This window comes from Sander lucioperca, chromosome 10 (genome assembly GCF_008315115.2).
Source record: "Sander lucioperca isolate FBNREF2018 chromosome 10, SLUC_FBN_1.2, whole genome shotgun sequence".
Classification (NCBI taxonomy): domain Eukaryota; kingdom Metazoa; phylum Chordata; class Actinopteri; order Perciformes; family Percidae; genus Sander; species Sander lucioperca.
The window spans coordinates 28,068,757-28,089,191 of NC_050182.1; the positions used below are offsets into that span (position 1 = coordinate 28,068,757).

The 20,435-nt window shown below is 39.8% G+C and overlaps 1 protein-coding gene across 1 annotated transcript in view; it reads left to right on the forward strand.

Annotated features, from left to right (window-relative positions):
• The window catches only part of pde11al (phosphodiesterase 11a, like), a 31,584-nt gene extending 12,745 nt beyond the window's left edge, over positions 1-18,839 (forward strand). The window contains exon 22 of the mRNA XM_031299749.2: positions 18,629-18,839. Coding sequence (XP_031155609.2) covers positions 18,629-18,839 — 211 coding nt within the window. The remainder of the gene's footprint in view (positions 1-18,628) is intronic.
• Positions 18,840-20,435: the final 1,596 nt, after the last annotated feature.

Below are 20,435 nucleotides of genomic sequence, written 5' to 3' on the forward strand. Positions count from 1 at the left end.
CTGAGAACGAGGTAGCATGCTAGCGTTAGCATTAGCATTAGCATGCTAACGCTACGAGCTGATGGTTGCGGTTAGCCTGCTCGTTTCGGCTTGTGACGTCACAAGCCGTGCCGATTTTGAACAGCTCACCCAGAGACTGAAGGCAGGACACATTCAGAAACCGTATCTCACTCTAAACAGCATGGATGGATTTTTTTCAAAGTTTGTATGTGTGTGGAAGCACCAGAGACACAACATAACACCCCAAATCCCAGAAAAAGTGATTTTTTCATAATATGGGCACTTTAAGCAAGAAATAGGCCGTCTTCATTTCAGATCAACAAAGGTCAGTTTAAAAGATTTTGAGAGACTCTAGTCACGCTCATTCCGCTCCCTGTTTCCGGGTTACCACTCTACCAATCAGATGGGTCATTTGAGTCCGACTGCTGGCAGGGCCCGCCCCGCTGATTATACATGTCAAATCGGCCAAAATGAAGGACGGTGGCCCCTCGGACGGACGACGGCATGGAACACACCAGCAGACTTGAGTCACTGACCTCGCCAGACTGTCCAACGGCCGATCAGCTCGGTGTGTCCGGGCCTTTACAGTAAACCCTCAGGATGCTAGTGATGACTCCACACATCTGCATTAGCTGAGCCAAGTTTGGCTAGTTTTATTGTTCTACAGTACATATCTATAAGCTGCAAACAACAGCATGAAAAATATCTGTGAGTTTGTCTCACTCTGGGTAAAAAGGAAAGATTTCCCCAAAAACTGAACAATGCCTTTAGAAGACTTCAGTATTGTACAGTACATATAAAGTAAAAATTTTAAGGTTCTTATAAGGTAGAATGTGTATGTATTCATTTGTTTCTATTGTTTGAGATTCATCACAGTGTTTTGTAGTTCTGGCAGCATGCCGATTATGTTGAAACTGCATGTATCATATTTGATGGTAAAACTAGACATTATCTTGATGCCTTTGACTGCCCTATGAGATTTGCTTTGCATGAAATTACTATAAAGGAAAAACTAATTGTTGATATGTACGCGTATTTTTGCTGCACTAATTGTTGTTGAGAACAGATAAAGATTTCTATTTTCGATCACAAACTCTACCAAAATTATACATTCATTATTTCTCCTACATCTATATTTATGCAAGATGTAGAATTGGCATTTTCTCCTGGTATTTATAACTGTCCACTAAAAAGATATTATTAGAGAAGACAAGAAGAGAAGAAAGTGCTACATTTATGATAAAAGGGAGTAAATCAATCTCCAGCTGGTTTTGTGAATAAAAGGCTGTGGCATAGAAACTGAATATTTGTTGTAATTTGTGATTTATACATTTATGTAGATTTCCATGGCTATTGTTCACAATTACTGCAATTGCAAACAGTGGATTATAGGAACGTTTACTGACAAAACTGTGACACTCATACTACTATATAAGACAACAGACGTGTGAGTGTGAACTATACTAGGATCCAAAATGGTGTGAATACACTGTACCAGTCACAAAGTGATTAACAAAACAAACACAATACAGGAATGAATATGACTAAAGAAAAAGGAGAACAATTAACAATTATATGATGATGATATTATATGATATAAGTATTAAAGTAACACATTTAGGCAACAAAATATAAAGTATATTAACATGTTGTAAGCAGAGGGCCAAGGTCGAGGGTGCATTCAGCCAGTGCTGCCTACCCGAAACAGCAAAAGTGGAGCTACGCCTGCGGGCTGACTGAACAAACATTATGCTGCTGTGACAATGTTGCAGAGACAACCATGCAGGTCTGTGATAGACTGCTCACATATAGTTTAATGTCAACATCTGCTCACTCACACAGTGATTTGGCTGTTTGCCAATACTGATTATTACTAGTTGAAGTACAAAATATTTCTTCTTATTGTTCGTGTCATACTTGAGTTTCAATGTGGATATTGATAGCTTTTACTGAAATACAGTATTTGCATTTCTGATGCTCTGCAGTTCTGTGATTACACCATGTACTTGGAATTTGCTTGAGAACAGAGTGCAATATCAATTAAAATGTTAACAAGAACTTTAAGAAATCATCTTATCACGAAGCTGAAAGAACAAAGCTCATCTGTGAACAAAAAAATCACCAGTAAGAAAAAAAAGGTGATGCTAAAGGTTAACTCATCCACAAAGCAAACATGCCACAGCCTCACAGAGAGCACATTGCCGAGAGATTATTTACATATTCATACAGTCTCTTTTAAATCCAGTTATTCATCTGTGGAGAGTGTTTGATGTTGCTTTTGATAAGGCAGCGAGGTAAGGCAACAGTAGCAGAAGGGAGAAGTGTGTAAAACTCAGTGCAGCTCGAACGCGCATGCAACCGCCAGCTGCCAAACCATAGCCAACGACAGGCCTTAATTCATAATTTAACATGGATTGAGTTTATTCTCCTCAGGGTCGATGATCAGGGGTGAGCCGGATGGAGAGAGGAGGGAGAACCTTCCAAACTCATTTTAGATACAGGGCCGTATTCTTTGATCTCTCTCCCTCTCTCTCCACTCCTATTTTTTGTTTCTGTTTTATCTCCCTCACACACACAGACACAATGTCTTTCACTCCTATTCAGTCTGACATTCTGTACTGTACAGTATGTACACACTGACAAAAAATGACAGTGATAAACAAACACCATGGAGAGAGAGTGACTTGTGTAATGTTAAATAATCGCTAAGATATTCATTCACCTTGTATCCTGGGCCATTTCTTACAGTATGAGATGGAGGCTGAAAATAAAAACCAAACCAGGCTCTGAGAATGAGTTACAGTGAAGGTATTAAACATGTTGTATGTAAACATAATCACTATAATGAGATTGCTCTTTACTGCCGCTTTGTAAATCTAGAGGAAATGTCCTATATCCATTTTTAGAAACTAGACTGTGGCGAGCAAAGCCATGCTAATGTAATAGTGTGAAGTAGACTATAAATATTAATACATACTCTCAATACTAATGGTAATGTACCAGGAATAGCTTTGTTTGCCTCATGATTATTTATTTTGTGCATACATTTTTAAAGATACAACAGTGAAACTCTATTATGAATTTTTTTTTTTTTTTTAAGATAGCACTGGCAGGCATCCGTGCGATGGCTTCAATAATCAAATAATCACCAGCACATCATGAAGGTTAGAGCTTGAATACAATCAACAGGAAACTATAGGGCAGACAAAAATGCAAACACTTATTAAATGGTTGTATTAAACTATTTTACTATTATACACCATTGAGTGACCTATCCTTGTTTACTACTAATAAAAGTAAGCAGATCATTTAGATACTAATGTTTGAAATGCATCCCCACATTCACTGTACACATCAGCTTGTGTTCATTGTGCAACCAAACATAAAAAAGCATATTAGCAAAATTGAGTTTCAGAGTTTATTCTCGACCTTGGAAACAGCAGCTAACAAACCAATCTCACCGTAACGTCTATTTGGTAGCTACATTTGATCATCATATTAGTAAAATTGTTCTTGCTGTGAGTAAATTAAAATGCGAAGATTGTCTGCCCAATCAAACTTTCAACAGTGAACAACTTCTGTCTGCATTTTATTTTGTTCATGACAGACTCCTTAGTTTTTTTCCTCTAAATATGGTTGGTTGAACAGATAATTTCCTATTGACCAAGTGGATTTACCATTGATCAAACTGTCTGTTTTATGCAATAGAACATGTACATTATGACTATGGTGTGCAGGTTTTACCATTATAAACAAACCAGAAGCAGTAGGGGGTTTTGATTATAGCTCCAGTGACAGGGGAATTAACCACTGTACAATCACTGGGTCACAGATGGGTTTTTTTGCAGAGCCAAGAGTTAAAACGTGCAAAAGGAGGGAAGGCCAGGCTGTCATTATGAAGTATAGTGAGTTCTAACCTCATGATTTCCTGTGGACATCAATAGAGCTGTTCTTCATCCCTGAGTGCAGAGAGACAATCACAGCTACCTTACAAACAAGCCTTTGAACATTTACAGAACATCATTTCATTCTCTCTCTGATTTGAGATAAGTTGTCCAGAATAGATGCTTATGGTTGATTATTCTGATTCTGATAAATCAAGATGTGCTGTACTGCTTAACCTTTGAACCAACCACTGTAGTCAGTCAACACCTGCCTTGATAAGGCTTACAAGAGATGCCTGAAACACTTTGACACAAAAGAAAATATATCTGCCCTCATCTGTTTGCCCTGGACTGACCACGGCTAGCTGGGAACCCCAGGTGGAAAGACTTCAGCCATTTACTGCTATGAAATAGGCTTGTGTTGATTTTCTAAGTGCCAAGGGCTGTTTTTTCATGCAGTCTTTTAGCACTGTTGCTATTATTAGAGCTGTTAGTACCATTAGTGCGGCTAGCAGTGCTAGCTGCCACCATTTGATGTGAGAGGTGGGAGCCGTGTAGAGGCAATCCCGGCCGAGACCGTGTTACATTCTGAAAGTTATGTAGCCTGAAGCACTTTTACGGATTGGCACTTTAATCATAACATATGCTGTATCTGGTGCATACGGTTTACTTTGACTCTGCTGCTACAGTATCACACCACTGTCACTTTATCAGCACCACCCACTTTACTATGTCGTTTTGTCTCCAAATGTTCTTGAATAGCTTATATTTTATATACAGTTTTATATATATATATATATATATATATATTTATATTTTATTCTTATTTTAGATTGAGTATCTCTTATTATTTATTTATCTGAATGCTGCAACAACCAAATAACCCGCTAGGGAACAATACATGTGTATCTTATCTTATCTTAAGCCTTCATTAAAGTTAAAGCAATTTTAATTAAATTGACAGCATAATATTTACATTATTACATTATTTACTTTGATGGTTTCCTACATTATTTTGTATAGTGCTCTAGGATAAATTGTATCTACAATATGTTTTATACCTATTGAGGGAGGAGTAGCAAATGTTCAACAGGATTAACAAAGCCTGTTCCTTCCCAGAGCCTCTTTCACACATGCACTGCAACCCTGAATTTATCTACCTAGAAGAGCTGTATGTGAGAACGCAAATGTCTGAATCTGTTATACCGGACAATAAACCAACGTTACCCTGTGTGCTCCTGAGTACAAAGTCTGCGTAATATCCAATTGAGCCTGTGTGTGAATAGAGAAGCTCATTGTCTGGAGGATTCACAGTGAGCGATTGGGCGTGTTGATGACGTTTCTATCTTGTGCAAAAGAATACAAACATCAGAGGGTGATTTACACGGAGACGCCAACAAAAATCTAACTGGAGACACAACAAGATTTGGGAACTTCTGTTGGTAAGGGCCAACGCCGCAATTGTCAGACTAATTCAAGGAAGAGCAAGAGACTTGCGCTGAGTTCCAAATCGCACACATTTTTCTTTTTACTTTTAGTATGTACTGCAGTTGCCCTTACAAAGTATGCACTGTTGCATGCAGTGTGCATACAATTGGGACGTAGCCTACTACTCCATAAAATCAAATAATGTCAGAATCATTGTTTTAACACATCTTGTTCTCATTGGACCAACATGTGTTTATTTAATTTATCAGAATTTTCTCTGAGTCATATCCAACAAACATAAAGCAATCATTTAATGACTAGAAACACAATAAATTAATTTAATACCATATTGCTAATGAAACATGTGACCTAGTTGATTTTTTTTTAGTGAAGATTGGTGTGTGTTTGCTCTTTGCCGTTTACTGCACTGCCTTGCATGGCTGTCTGTCATAATCAAAGCATCCACAGTGTTATGACATGGAGATGAATAATTGATTCATGCAGGCGGCTCACTGGTTATGTAATAGTAGACCCAGTGAAGCATCAGACAGGGCTCGAGTCTGACACTGTGCTGCAAGTGAAGAAAGAAATGTTACAACAGCTTGTTGATATTTGCTTTGTGTGTATTCAAATTAACATAATGAATCAGATTGGTGTGATTACAATGCACACTTTATAAATGTAGAGATGTTAAACACAAAACACTATTTTTTTTACGTTTATTAGTGCAGCAACAACATCACATCAGAGTATCACACTCCTCAAAGGATGTAGATTCAGGGTTAGAAGTGTTTTAAGCAAACGATTGCGAGATTCTTGAGCAACAGTAAGCAATCTCTCACATGAAGCTTTTACTCATTCATCTGACTGGAACTGAAATAATAAACTAAATGTATTATGCATGTTTATGCCTGTGTTTTTTAATTCGCATTTATAGATTTGATGAATTTGGGATTTTATTTTTAAATTAATTCTTTACTAGGAACATATGAGCTAAAACGATTAGTTGTTTAATCAATTGGCAGAAAATTATTCAGCAACAAGTAAGTGATTTTTGATGCAAAAAATGCCAAACATTTGCTAATATTAGCTCCTCAAATGTCAGGATTTGCTGCTTTTCATTGTGTTATATCATTGTATCATAGGGACCTATCTTCGGCTCTAGGAAACAGTGATGGGCGTTTTCACTATTTTATGATGTTTAATAGACCAAACAATGAATTGATTCATCAAGAAAATAATCATCAGAATAATGGACAATGACGTTAATTGATAGTTGTCACATGAGTCATCTCTCTTTTTTTTTTAAACTTCAATAAATAAAGTTATCTGACTATAGGAAAGGGTAAGGCAGGATTAAAAGTGTTCATGTATGGTGGCAAAGATTTCCATCTGGACACAAAAGCATGGTAAACGTTAACATATGATGTGTTAATTTGTATGTAAATATTACTGAATTGGTTGCAGCCATTCTGCTACTTGACATTTTGTTTAGTTTTGCCTCCCTCAAGTGGTGAATAAGGGCACTGGCATTACTGGGGAGCAAGTAAACAGTATCCCCAATGAAAATAAATGTAGAAATCAGGTTGAATGGGAAATTGACAATAAAAAATCTACTTAATGCCCCACAACACAGCTGAATTGCATTGTTGACAACAGCTGAATTAGACGACAAACTGACTTTTTAAGGGAAGAGAGATAGAGAGAGAGAAAAAGAGAGAGAGAAAAATGTGAGTGCCTGTCACTAACCTGAGAGACAACCAGCACAACAACACGTAACATCTGTAGGTCATCTCCTCACGGTTTACTCTACATTGTCATTTAGTCCTCTACTTTGTCGTTTTCATGTTTTTGTTTTGTTTTTTTGTCTTTGTTTTCTTTCTTACATTTGACACTTACGGTTTTATATTGATATACTGTTGTTGTTTTCTTGTTTTTGAGAGAGAGAGAGAGAGAGAGAGAGAGAGAGAGAGAGAGAAGGTGGAGCATGTGCTCTTGACCAATGCAATGGATTTGACCAGACTTAAAAAAAAAGGGGGGAGGGTGGATATCCAGAGTATCCCCTTCCAGCTGGGAACGCACCCTCCCCGATGACAGGCCAGAGCTGGATTCCTTCAATGAAAAGCCCTTTGATTGTTGGCAGGAACTCCTCTGGTTTGGCTTAATGGCTGTCAGCTCTGTCAGGGTGATCGACGGGCGGGTGTTTCACCCCCGAGAGAAACAAGCCCCTCCAGCGAGCCGCTGACTTTCAGAGAGCAGGACCTCTGCCAGTCAACTTCTAACCTCCTCCCAAACAGATGGAAACAACCAAAAGTGAGAAGGAGTGTACAAGTGATGCAAAGTCAGCCAGCAAAGAATAAATACTGCTCAGTCCAGAGTTATATCAAGAAGGGTGATGTGTTCTTGAACTGTGAACTTTTAAACTTGCTTGTGAACATCACTTTGTGATAGTGAGAAAGTTAGAAGTTTTTGAAGTTGTCAATGGTCAATATAATATCAAACCAAGCTACAGAGACAAAGCTCTTTAGGTTTTATTTTCAAACACATTTTAAATTATGTGTTGACTGTTGACTCTCCTACAGGCAATCATCCATTATTACACAAGGCTAGCTAGACTTTTGTTTTTGCCTCTCTACCTTTAACTAAAACGTGTTTTTATTCATATTTATATTGATTTTGAACATAATGTAAGTTTTAATCAAAAAAAGATCAAAAACTGGTTAAACTTTACAAGTAAGGGTTAAAAGGTTTCTGGCGTCACCCTAGCGCTACTGCAGTGTTCAGCTCGAATTGCAGCCCCTTAACGCACCACGTTCCATGGCTGACCACACATGAGTGGCAGCTCAGGTCATCAGTTTGCCTGTGAGAAAAAATTATAAACACGGCAAACATGTACACTGAGCTTAAACCCCACTGAGCTCAGTCAGAGAGCAGTATTTCTCTTCTTCATCCCTCTCCAACTCACATGCACACACAGAATACAAGACAATCAACTCTAGTTGTTCATATTAACTTTAACTTAGCCCTGAGCTCCATGGCGTGATTCATTCATAGACTGTTCATTGCTCGCCACCATCGTAGCAGGCCTTCACACAGAGGTGGTCTTTTTCATCGCAGAGAGACAGCTCTGGGTTTGTGTGGGCATCCAGCCAGCTCTGACCCTCGAACTTGGGAAAGCAAACAGGAAATTTCTGTCTACAGGAGCCTCAGTCAGCTGTCATCCTCTCTTCTCTCTGACTATAAATGTTATTATTATTGCACATTCTGGCTTTTGATAATATGCTACTGTATTTCCATAATACTGTATATGTATATACATAGATTTATGTTTATATGATTGCCTTTTTTTGTACAGCCCTTCATGGTCCCCAGAGAATGAATCCTACTGACTACCTGGCTTTTCCTCTAGCACCACCATGAGATTGATATTTGTGGTTTTTCTTAAGATCTTTTTGCTTTTTGGTATTTGAAATATGAAAAATGGTAAACATTACCTGCATAGCATCAGCCAACCTGATCCATGTTAGCATTGTTATTGTGAGCATTTTAGTATCTGACATTTGCATTTAGCTCAAAGCACCACTGTGCCTAAGAACAGTCTCCCACTAACATCTGGCTTTTGTCTTTAGTGGGAAATTGCTAAAAATGCTAATTACAATTATCATTCATTCCCGGGACAAATGACTCTGCAGTAGTCTCGGGTATTTATTGGCTCCAGCTCTGACGCGATGCTATGCTATCTCAGCAGCAAATTTCATCACTCTCCGTGCAAGTAGTATTCGAACATGGTTCAATATAGTCTGCACCAAGTTTGCAAGACAGACTGAATAAGTAACAGATATAAAAAAACTAGAACTGCAAGCAGTTATGACGGGGCCCAAGCCACCCACGCCAGTCGCCCCCGACGCCCCGGGGAGCGCGTGAAAGCGGAACCCGAAGCCGGGCGGCGGGGAGGCAAACGTCGGTAAATATCGAGAGGTGCGAGCCGCGACGTCTGCGGTAAGTCGCCGTTGCAAACGTAGCAGTCAAAAGTTCACCTGCATGCATATACAGACTACCTTTAACAATTCTCAACAATAAACAAACTTCTTAATCCCCCTGACCGCAGGGGACAGCAGAGAGAAATGAGAGAGTGACCGAGAGGGTGGAGGGGGGGAGGCAGGTGTGGTGGTTGAAGGAGCAGGGGAGGTGCTCAAGTTGTTGTAAATGGTGTCATAGGCGCCGATTTATGTTTTCCTCCATGGGTGCTTCGTGGAAATTGAGAATCAATGACACCAACATAACCAATCACACTATGACAGACGCTCCACTTAGCACCAACTGCAATGTTTAATTGCACGTTATTGGCGCCTATGAATGGTGTTGATTTTGGATTGAAAAAATGAGAGAAAAGAGTTGCATTTGTCCACTGTGAAGGTTGTAGAAACTTTGTCAGGTGGGTTAAGAAGTTTGTTTATTGTAAAAAACTAGGGGAGCACGCAAAAGCAAAAACCAAAACCTAACGGTAGGAGGCAAACATCAGTAAATATTGAGAAGTGTGAGCTGCAAGGTCTGTGGTACATTTCCATTGCAAATATGCCATTAACATAGATTGAGTAAAAGGGACAAAACTCGTCTACGTTGATTATAGCGCCCCCTAATGGCCGATCTTCGCCAAATTTGGTACAGAGCCTCAGAGCGGCATGCCGAACGAGCACAAGTTTCATGTTGATTGCATTCACTGTGGCAGAGATATTGCAATTGCAAATTTCCCATTTAAATGCATTGAGTTATGGCCAAAACAAATAAACGTTGCTTATAGCGCCCCCTAAAGGCCGATCTTCGCCAAATTTGGTACAGAGCATCGTAGTGGGATGTTGAACAATTATTTCAAGTTCTTTGCTGATAACATTTAATTTGGCCGAGATATGATACGTGTGTGGTAGCTAGCTAGGACAATTTGTTTGGTCATCAAATGCGCATACTTTAACGTAGCAAAATTCCTTGAGTAACTTTTGGTCACGTCCATCTGGAGATGCTACCTACCAGGTTTCGTGCTGATCCGTCGCACGGCCTAGGACGAGTTCGAAAAAATTGGTTTTACGCATTGCGCGATATTGCGAAAAAGATTTTAAGCAGAAATGGGTGTGGCCTATATCATGTGATTCAGCTTGATTCAAGGAACACGTGGATGTAAGGATTGCTAATGTGCGATGTGTAATGTGGGAGTTAAAGGCAAAAAACATTATAGCGTTATATATATAGGTGTGGTCCATGACCCATTGTCCATCTACCCTGTAAATTTAAAGTTGTTCACATTAGTGTAAGTGGTGAATCTAGACTTTGGTCCCATAGGCCACACCCTCTTTGACCCCTCAGTACCCCACTCTAGAGATGGCCTCATGAGTGTCCCTAGATGGTACCCATCAAATTTTGTAAAAATCGGATGAGCCGTTCATGAGATATAAACTTTTTGTACTTGTAGCGCCCCCTAGTGACCAATTTTCGTAAAACGCGTGGGGGATCTTCAGAGGGTCATGTCAAACAAGAATCTAAAGTTTGGCGTTGATGGCATTTATTTTGGCCGAAATAGGGCAAAGTTGGTGTTTTCATAGTTAGCTACACAAATTTGTTTGTGCGTAATATGCGCAATTTTTATCCTATTAAAATTATTTTATTAACTTTTTTGTCCGGCCCATCTCGAGATGCTACCTGCCAAATTTCGTGCCAATCGGTCGCACGGTCTAGGAGGAGTTCGAAAAAGTAGGTTTTTGATAAATCGAGATTTTTCACGCATAAAAGTTTCTATCTTTTTATCAGGAGATTCAGTTGGATCCAGGGAACGCGTAGATGTATGGTTTTTGACTGTCCGGTGTACGGTGTGGGAGTTAAAGGGCCAAACGCAGTTTTTTTCTGCTATAGCGCCTGGAAGTGGGTGAATTGTTGCGCCTGAGGTCCTGAGTCCTGAAAATGACAACCCCCCACCATGTACGGTTTAGGCTGTAGTCGGAGAAGAATAATGATGATGATTAATCCTTACAAAAACAATAGGGTTCCACAGCCCTGCTGTGCGAACGGCGTAGCTCTTGGTATCGCTGGTTCTTGCAGACTCGGGCTTGGACCCCTAATTAACCACCAGTTACGCAGATTTCCCCACATTTAAAAAACCTGCATATACACGCTAGGTATAACAGTAGATGAGATAACTCTGCATGCATGTTTGAACTGAACTATGCAGAAAGGCTTTCTATGAGACTGTCCTCCTCTGAAAAACGCTCCCATAAGTCATTTGTTCAAGCAGCAATTACGACTCATATTTACGTTTATAGTGGTGGTGCCCTCTAGTGGCCGTAGTAATTATGACGGGAGCAAAGCATAAAGTAATGTGACAAAGTATAGGACTGCAAAGTTCCGTATAAGGACGTTTGGGGTGGTGGATGGGTCGAACAGACACAGGACCTAGGAGACCAGGGTTCAAGTCTGTTTGAAAATAAAAAGTAAACAAACAGAACAAACGGAGCTACGTCACATTTAGCGTCACAAGCATAACCGGAAGTGAAGTAACGTCTGATCTTAACCCAAACTACAATGTTTTACTAAACTTAACAAAGTAGTTTAGGTGCCTAAACATAACCAAACTGCAACAATTTCACAATGTTAACGACGTTTATAAAACCATGACCATTACACTCTCCAATTTAGATATGAGGACAGCAAACGCACCAATATCGTCGCATGGTTTGGAGGACTTGCTACTTTCTATAGAAGTACTTCAATTTGTTCTGAAAAAAAGATACCTATAGGTAAGGACACACCTTTAATTAATTTGGGAATAAAATATTTTTTTCCCCCTAAGTAGGCCTTTTTTCACAGGAGACATTTTGGCTTGTCACAGCAGGTGTAATTTTGGTAACATTAAAAAGGACTGAATTCCATTTGGGTGAGCTAGTGCCAGCTGGGTCCTGGTATTGTGCAATAAACACATTTTGTTCCAGTAAGCCTGGCTTACTGGAAAAAAATGTGTTTCTCCTGCTGTGACAAGTCAAAATGTCTGCATGAAAATAGGTCTTCTAAGTACTGTCACAGCTGGCTTCTCCAGCTTTGAAATTTAGATTTTAGTTTTACATGTATCCTGTAGTATTTCAAAGCTGAGATACAGTAGTATAACTTTCAAACACATTACTTCTTAGGTTTTCCACATGACTTGATAAATAAATGAGTAATTCTTATTTATTGTAAAGCTTGTCTAGTTGCACCATTCAAAATGTAAACTTGAGACTATTGACTTTACTGTGGCTTGAGGAATATCTGATGTCAGTCACTTTAGACTCTTAGAGAATTCAGGTTCAGCTAAATTCAGGTGCTCCCTCTTTGCTGGCAGCTGTTGCACTTTATTCAGCGCTCTGAGTAAAGGTCACCATGTTGCACAATGTCAAGGTGTAACACTAGCCTTCACCCTTGAGGTCTCTAAAGAAAAAAAACACTAACTGTTTATTTTGTTTTGTTTGCCCTTCATGCAAGTAATTTATGATTCAGAGTATTGGTTTTAATGTTTAATATTTAATCTGAATTACATCTCACCATGAGCAGAGCTTGAGTTTACCTTCAACTATTCCTCATTAAATTCATCCAAAGTTATCCTTGGGTAATAGTTTTAGCCATCAAATCCTGTTTCTATTCATTGTGGCATAGTTATAGGTATCTTTCTCCTTTGTGGGTTTAAGGTAAATCATTCAGTAATGGAAAGAAAAGAACACACAATATATAGGGACAAAAATGTAAAATCTATTTTTGAAGTACTCTTAAAATGCAGCCACAAATTTCAAGTTGGAGAAGTCATTCCCCTGACTTGCACATAAATTAGTTTCAGCTCTTTCACATCAGGACCGTTGTCTGGGGGGAGGGTGGGGGCAACATACCACTCAGCCATCACAAGCACTTAAAGTCTTTAAAAACGTTGCAGTGTTGTTTACTATTGGCCTTGTATTAACAAAAGCTGGAGCCCTGGTGTCTCCGCACTAACAAGGCCCATCTGAATGCAGAAGGGGAAATATAAGCCGGCCCGTGCTTGCCACTGCGTTTCCTGGCGAGTAAGAACCTGTTTCCTGTGCATCAGCCTAAACATGGCATTTCACCGGGGGGACTTTGCCGCTTGTTTGCCCCCACCCCAAATTTTCCCTCCTCTACTTTTGACTCTCAGCTGCAAACAATTTATTTTTTAAGACACACTAAGTAACAGTTTCCAGCTTAGCCTGTGATAGAGTTCTAATTGAAAATGAAATTTTGGAGGATGGACAATGTAAATCAGCTTTATGTTTTGTCAGGTCCAGGCAGTGGTTCAAACCGAAGGAGTGGATGTGGTTGTTCAGTGATTTATACCAATGTGTGGAAAGCAAGCCCTGGAAACAAATTTTCACACCGAGCAACTATTTCATGAAAAGTATAAAGCTGTCTGCTTGAGGAGAAGCTGTCCTCCCTATAAACAGTGGTGGCTTTGATTTAAATAAAACCAGAGTTGTGTGCTGCATATGTGGGACAAATGTTACACATTTTGCTTTTACCAGCGTTGCGGCTGGTGTGATCCCATCGCAGGATGAAGTCTAGTTCCATATGATGTCAAAATCATTAAAAGGAGTAGTTAAACATTTTTGGAAATATGCTTATTCACTTTCTTGTTGAGTTAGATGAGAACATCACTTTGATGTCTTTACGCTAAATATGAAGCCACAGCCAGCAGCAGGTAAAGGTTGGGGTATGCTCGAAAATAACTAGTTCAGACGACGTGTCCTCTGACCACATTGGCGGGCAAAAGGGTTTACAGCTGTTCCAAATGGCCACACTCAAAGGCAGAGTGGAAATCCTGCCGACATGAAGAGGAAGGAGACGTGATCATTGTTAATAATGGGGATAACACTTTCAAAAAATTTCCTCGAAAACATTCATAGTGTTGTACAAGCGAAAAGTGACATAAATAGTTGTGAAGAATGTGCATTTAAAGAATGAGAGAGCTTCAGGGAAAAGTATGCGCCCCCGCCAACTTTCTCACCTCTGCAAACCTGGACAAAATGGGCATGATGTTTGGATTGTACGTTTTGGGAAAGTTACAATACTGGTCGGACACAGCCCCCCAAATGACTGTTCTGTTAGAGCGTACTGGTGTCTTTAGCTTAATGGAAAAAAGATAGCCTGGCTTTGTCCAAAGGTAAGTAAACCAGCCTATCAGTACATTTAAAGCTCATTAATTAACATGTTAATTGTTGTCACTGTGAGGTTACCAGGCAACCAGAGACTCCAGGAAGTCACTGCGCCCGCCCAAGAATTAATCCTGCACATAACCCCATTTTTATACCTTGGTTTTTGTACGGATAATAAGTTACATTTATTACTGAGATATAACAATGTTTAACATGTTAATAAGTGATCTTTAGAGGTGCTGGTAGGTGGATTTCGTTTCTTTTGGACAGAGCCGGCTAGCTGTTTCCCTGTTTCCAGTCTTTACTCTAAGCTAAGCTAACTGAACCAGCTGCTGGCAGTAGCGTCATTTTAACTGTACATATATGACAGTGGTATCAAATCAATCCTTGTATCCAGCTCTCTACAAAGAAAATAATTTTTAAGCTATTTCTTTAATTTCTGGTACTTTCCATGTCATCGTGTGTTTGTTGTCATAGGCCTATAAACCTGAAACCCAAAGATACTGTACATCTCTGACTATAAATAATAAAACATGTCATCAGAAGTGTCAGATTTTAGGTGCAGCCACGTGGCCAGGTATCGTTTTTGTAAGGATACAACAACAAACATATTTTATATATTAAATGTTGCACTGTCCCAGCTATGGACCTTCTGTTCATTTTATTTTCTACGGTACATCAACTTAAACAAAATACAAATTCTCAAACCTTAGTGTTTTGAGCCAAAACTAGACTATTCACTCCTTGGAATAGACTATCAAGTGCTGTTGCCTGTCTCCATCAATTATCCAGATTTCACCACAGTGTATTTTGTGCCTTTGTGCAGAGTTTGCAGGGTAATTACTGGCAGGACCTGCTTAAAGCTGTTATTTTCCAGATGGCAGGCAGGCAAGACTCAAGAGCTGGTTAGTACCATGTGCTCACGCTGGAGCCTATACTGCAAGCACTTATCCTTCCGATGGCATGGAGCTGCTATAGGCCTGGCTGAGCTGAAATGGGTCATGGTCAAAGTACTTTTGGCTGAGGAAGAAATGCTTCGGATCCCCAGGACCCAGAAAGCATTTCATATTTTAGGGAAAAGCATAGGATCCAGACCTGTGCAGACCAGACACAGAGTTTGATTGCAGGTGGGCCGGTTTCTTGCAGCCAGTGGGAGGAAATGTGGGGTTTAAAGGGGTTGAATCTTGATTGGATGTGGAGCAGTTGTAAAGTTCAAAGCCTACAGCTGCGAGAGAGAGAAAGAGTGAAAGGTCAACAGACTGGATTCGGTGGTTTGTGGAGCTGCATTTGATAAGTGTAGACAACCAGCAGCTGCACAGTGACAAGGAGATTTACCAAGGCAAAGGTCTTCTCACCACTCAATGATAAGATCCTATTCAGCTGTCTACTTGCTAAAATGTGCACTGGCCAAGAGTCTGGCCATTGTTAATAGCTTTCAAATTCATGTGATAAATACATAGAAGTGATATTACTTGGAAACAAGGAGAAACAGCTAGCCTGGCTCTATCCAAAGGTAACAAAATCCACCTACCAGCCCCTCTAAAGCTCACATATTAACATATATCTAATTTGTTTTATCCCTACAAAAAACAAAGTGTAAAAACATAAATTGTTTTTAAAAATGTCAAACTTTTTCTTGAAGGCAGCTCCAGTGATGACTAATTAAAGTAACTGTGAGGATTCAAATGAAGCTTTGACTTCCTGTCTATTCTCATTTCTTTTTTATCTCCCTTTGCCTATTAGAGGAAAAACCAAGTCAAGAGAGCAATCCTTGTTTGGGTTCACTGGATGGTGATGGGCAGCTGTGAAAGGGAACACTTAACGATAAGTTTCACTTATCGGTAGAAACTGAGATGGAAGAGGATGTGTTACAAAGGCCGGGCACAAGAAAGCAAACAATCTCTGTGTAGACAGAAGCAGTCATTGCTTTGTGAATAACCAGTGGAAAGCAATCCATCAAAAAGTCAGTTATTGTGAGTATTTGTCTCAGGTAACATAAAACAAATCAATGATTATAATCCTGCTCATCAGTACCAGATTACATTTCACAGTTGTTGTGAAAAGCAGCATTATTTTAAAATACATTTTCTTAAAAGTGATCAAATGACAAGAAATGTAGGGCTTATGTTCATTAATCCCTTTACTGGGAAACAGCTAACATTCAGCTTAAGTTTAAATTTGAAAGTCATTGAAATTGTAGTTATGCAACGCAATATTAGTTTCATGACAATCAAAGGGGTATATACTTACATTTTCTCTCTAAAACCACCCTGACAAATTCGGGCCTGTGAGCTGACTGACACATTCCTCCATGTCCCTCTGAAAAGACTTAATTTAACTTTCCTTGCATTTTATTTTGCCCCGAGTCAACGAGCTCCACCAGCCACAAAACTCACAAGAACAAAACACCCACACTGAGAAAAGAAAGAAAAGTGAGGAGAATGGCACACAGAGAGACTGGGAGAAAAGGAGAAGTAGAAGAAGGGGAAAATAGTCTTTTTAGGTTCAAAGGCGATCTTTCTCCCTCCCACTCTTATCCATTCACTTTGTGCCACATTGGCCCCTGGGGGGGATGGGGGCTGCTTGTCATTGGTGCCATTCACCTGTCAATCAGAGTGTTACAGGATCTGATGGGCTCCATGATATGGGGCGGAAACCCCCAGCCAAGAGGCACATGGGATGAAGTCACCACCTGTTTACTCTAGCAACAAAACCACCTCCACTGTCTGAAACTTCTTCGGCTCAGCTAACAATGACATTTTACTTTCTGATACTGGGGGAACTATACTATTTCGTATTCACATTACATGAAAAAAATAAATTGTTCAGTTCTGATGCAGTTAGACTGACAGCACTATAAAGTCAAATGTATAGCACTACATCCATATTACACAAAATATAATGAGGAATTTTCTCCACAAGGATACATAAAGATACTCTGGTATGGATAGGGTGTTTAGTTAATGTATGATGGATAGAAATGATATAATTCTTTTTTTGTTGTTGATAAAAACATTACTGTAATATATCCTTGAGCATCTAGCTACTGCAAATGACTGACCTTCCCAATTGGCACATAGTGTGAGAGAGAAACAGAAACCATTGGTGGAATGTAACAAGTCAAGTACTGTACTTGGGGAGGTGGTGCAGTTTTAGAGTGCTTTGTTTGAGTATTTCCATTTTATACTTTATACTTCTAACCCACTTTTTGAGGGGTATTTTGTTCTTTTTACCCCATTACATTTATTTAGCAACCAGGGTAAGATGTTTCTTTGCAGATTCAGGTTTTACATACAAAACACATGATCAGCTTATAAAATATGAATCATTCTATATATATATATATATATATATATATATATATATATATATATATATATATATAGAGAGAGAGAGAGAGAGAGAGAGCTTAAAGCAGCAAACACAATACAAAGTGGTTACTTCATTGCACACACATTTATGGTTTGCAAATTGAAATCTGTAGTGAAACAAATACTCTGAAGATACATTCCTACTGTATTTATCATCAGTAACTCTATAGACACAAAGCATAGCAATAACTACCCCCCTCAAGCCCTCCATGCTCTCAGAACAAGGTATAGAATAACACACAGAAAAGTATCTTGGGGCAGTATAAGTGTTCTGAAACAGGAGACAGATTTCCGCAAGCAAACCCAGGTGGTCTGCTGTCCCACATCCTCTGTTACTCATGAAAAGTGACTTTTCTCTCTGCTGCTGCTGCATTCATACGGAGGACATAAACTGCACTGGAGCCCGTCGCACCAGACCCAGATTGATTCAGTGTGCGACTCTGAACGTGATCTGAAGACAGCGTGTGAAGCTGATGAAGGTGCTGAGGGCTCCTGCAGCGGTGGCAGAGTTGGTGACAGTAAAGCATCTCAGCTCTCACACTGCTGCCTTTACTCCAAATGTGCTGTTGTGTGTGTGTGTGTGTGTGTGTGTGTGTGTGTGTGTGTGTGTGTGTGTATATGTCTGCATTACATGTGGGAATGACCTCCAAGAAAACACTACTGAATATGCGGCCAAACAATCAATCAACTGGCCAGTCGTGAGCTCATGTAAATCACTTTCCCCCCAGACCAGCCATCAATATAACTGTTTCATTGCTCTTTATACAACCAGATTAACGCTCTTGAAGAATAACAGGGACGATGTGAATGTCCTCACCCTGGCTGTAACCCGAGAGCCTGGAGGTGGTACTGAGGGAACGTCAGGGGCCCTCAGTGTGAAAAAGCATCCAGTCAAGCTTGGCCTGAGCCACACAGACTACTACTCACTCCATCCACAGCCCCTCACAGCAGGATCCAGCCATCTGGACTCATTTCTGCTCTGACAGGGTGGCTCTCAAGGCCCATCTGTATGAGGGCTGCATTCACAGTGGGCCCCAGGAATGTGCTTGTCTGGGAGAGAACTGAGCAGATTTAAGGGATGATGGCGCAACGCGATATATCTTTTCACCCTGTACGCTACACTTGAGCATGTCATTTCATCAACATCTGCATTTCATTTTTAGTGCCCTGGTCAATCTCAGGTTCAGTCCGTTTGGTTTTAGGCAAAAAAATAGGACTCAAATCACTTCGGTATCGCTTGTTGTTGAGTCATTTAGGCTACAAACACATGCAAGACATGATGTTCTCAAATATTTCTCTAATTTTCCTAATTTCCTAATTTCTCCTAGGTTGTCATTTAAATGTTTTCATCTGTAATAGTTGAAAACAGATGATACAGATTTTGTCTTGTAGAGTTATTTGTAAATTGAGTCACTGGTTCACTTCCAGACATTTGTTGCATCTCATACCCCTTTCCTCATATTTCCTGTCAGTTTATACCATAAAGGTGAAAATGCACTATAAAAAATCCTCTTTAAAAAGTTATGAATGTAGAAATTATTGTCCTGTGTTTCTGAACATAGCCAAGTTGTGTTACCCAACTGAAATAACCTACTGACTTTCCAGAGTTTGGTTAAGATAACCCAAAGGCATACATACTGTAGCAGAGCAGTAAATCCAGACAGGACCTCACTGCATGCATTATTGCCATTCCTGCGCCTGCAGCAACAGCTCAACCCTATTAGCTGTTCGGTTACTATGGCAACTACTACTAAAACCCCAAAAGAGCCAACAGGAAGGGGTCATAGGGCAACAGCAGGTCATACGGCAGATAACCAACACGTCTTTCCTTGGATTCTGGGTCTACTCTGGGAAAGCATGCTGTCACCTAACATACATAAAGATGTAATGTATGGTTGACCTGGTTCTGAAAATAACCTGGTTCTTTATATATATATATATATATAGCTATGGTCAGTCAATGTTTGTTGTTAAAAAAGGCTGGCTGGTGTTTATCCTCCTCCAGCATGACAGATGTCAGATGATCTTTTTAACTTAATTTGGCAGAGACACTCCTTCATTGGACCATTCAACAACACTTCCCTGCAAAACAACTAGACCACAATCTATATATTAACAATTTATTAACACTTACAACTGCAGACTTGAAAGACTGTAATACTGCCTATGTTGAGAATCCACTCCACTGGGAGCTGAGTGGGGTGTATGTGGCAGGTCCAAATGACCAAACATTGATTTATAACCTGCATAAGACCTGTGTCCTGTGACTGTCCCCTCTGAGACTACGATCAAAAATCTCCTTTTCTGGATACGATTAACACCAAATTCACCATCCATGCAGGCGTCTGTCCGCCTTTTTTCTGTAAGCACTTTTATCCACAGCCCCAGGGCCTCCTCACTGTTTTCTCATTGAAAATGAAAATGAGGCTTTAATTCTCAGGACTGTTACACATCACCATGTGCTGATTTTACTGTAGGCATCCGTGTTTCTGTGTTACATTCCTACAGTGCTGTTGCAGTGAATTCACAAGTACATTTCATGAACAAATGCGCCCAATGTTATATAATCCTGCATGAGG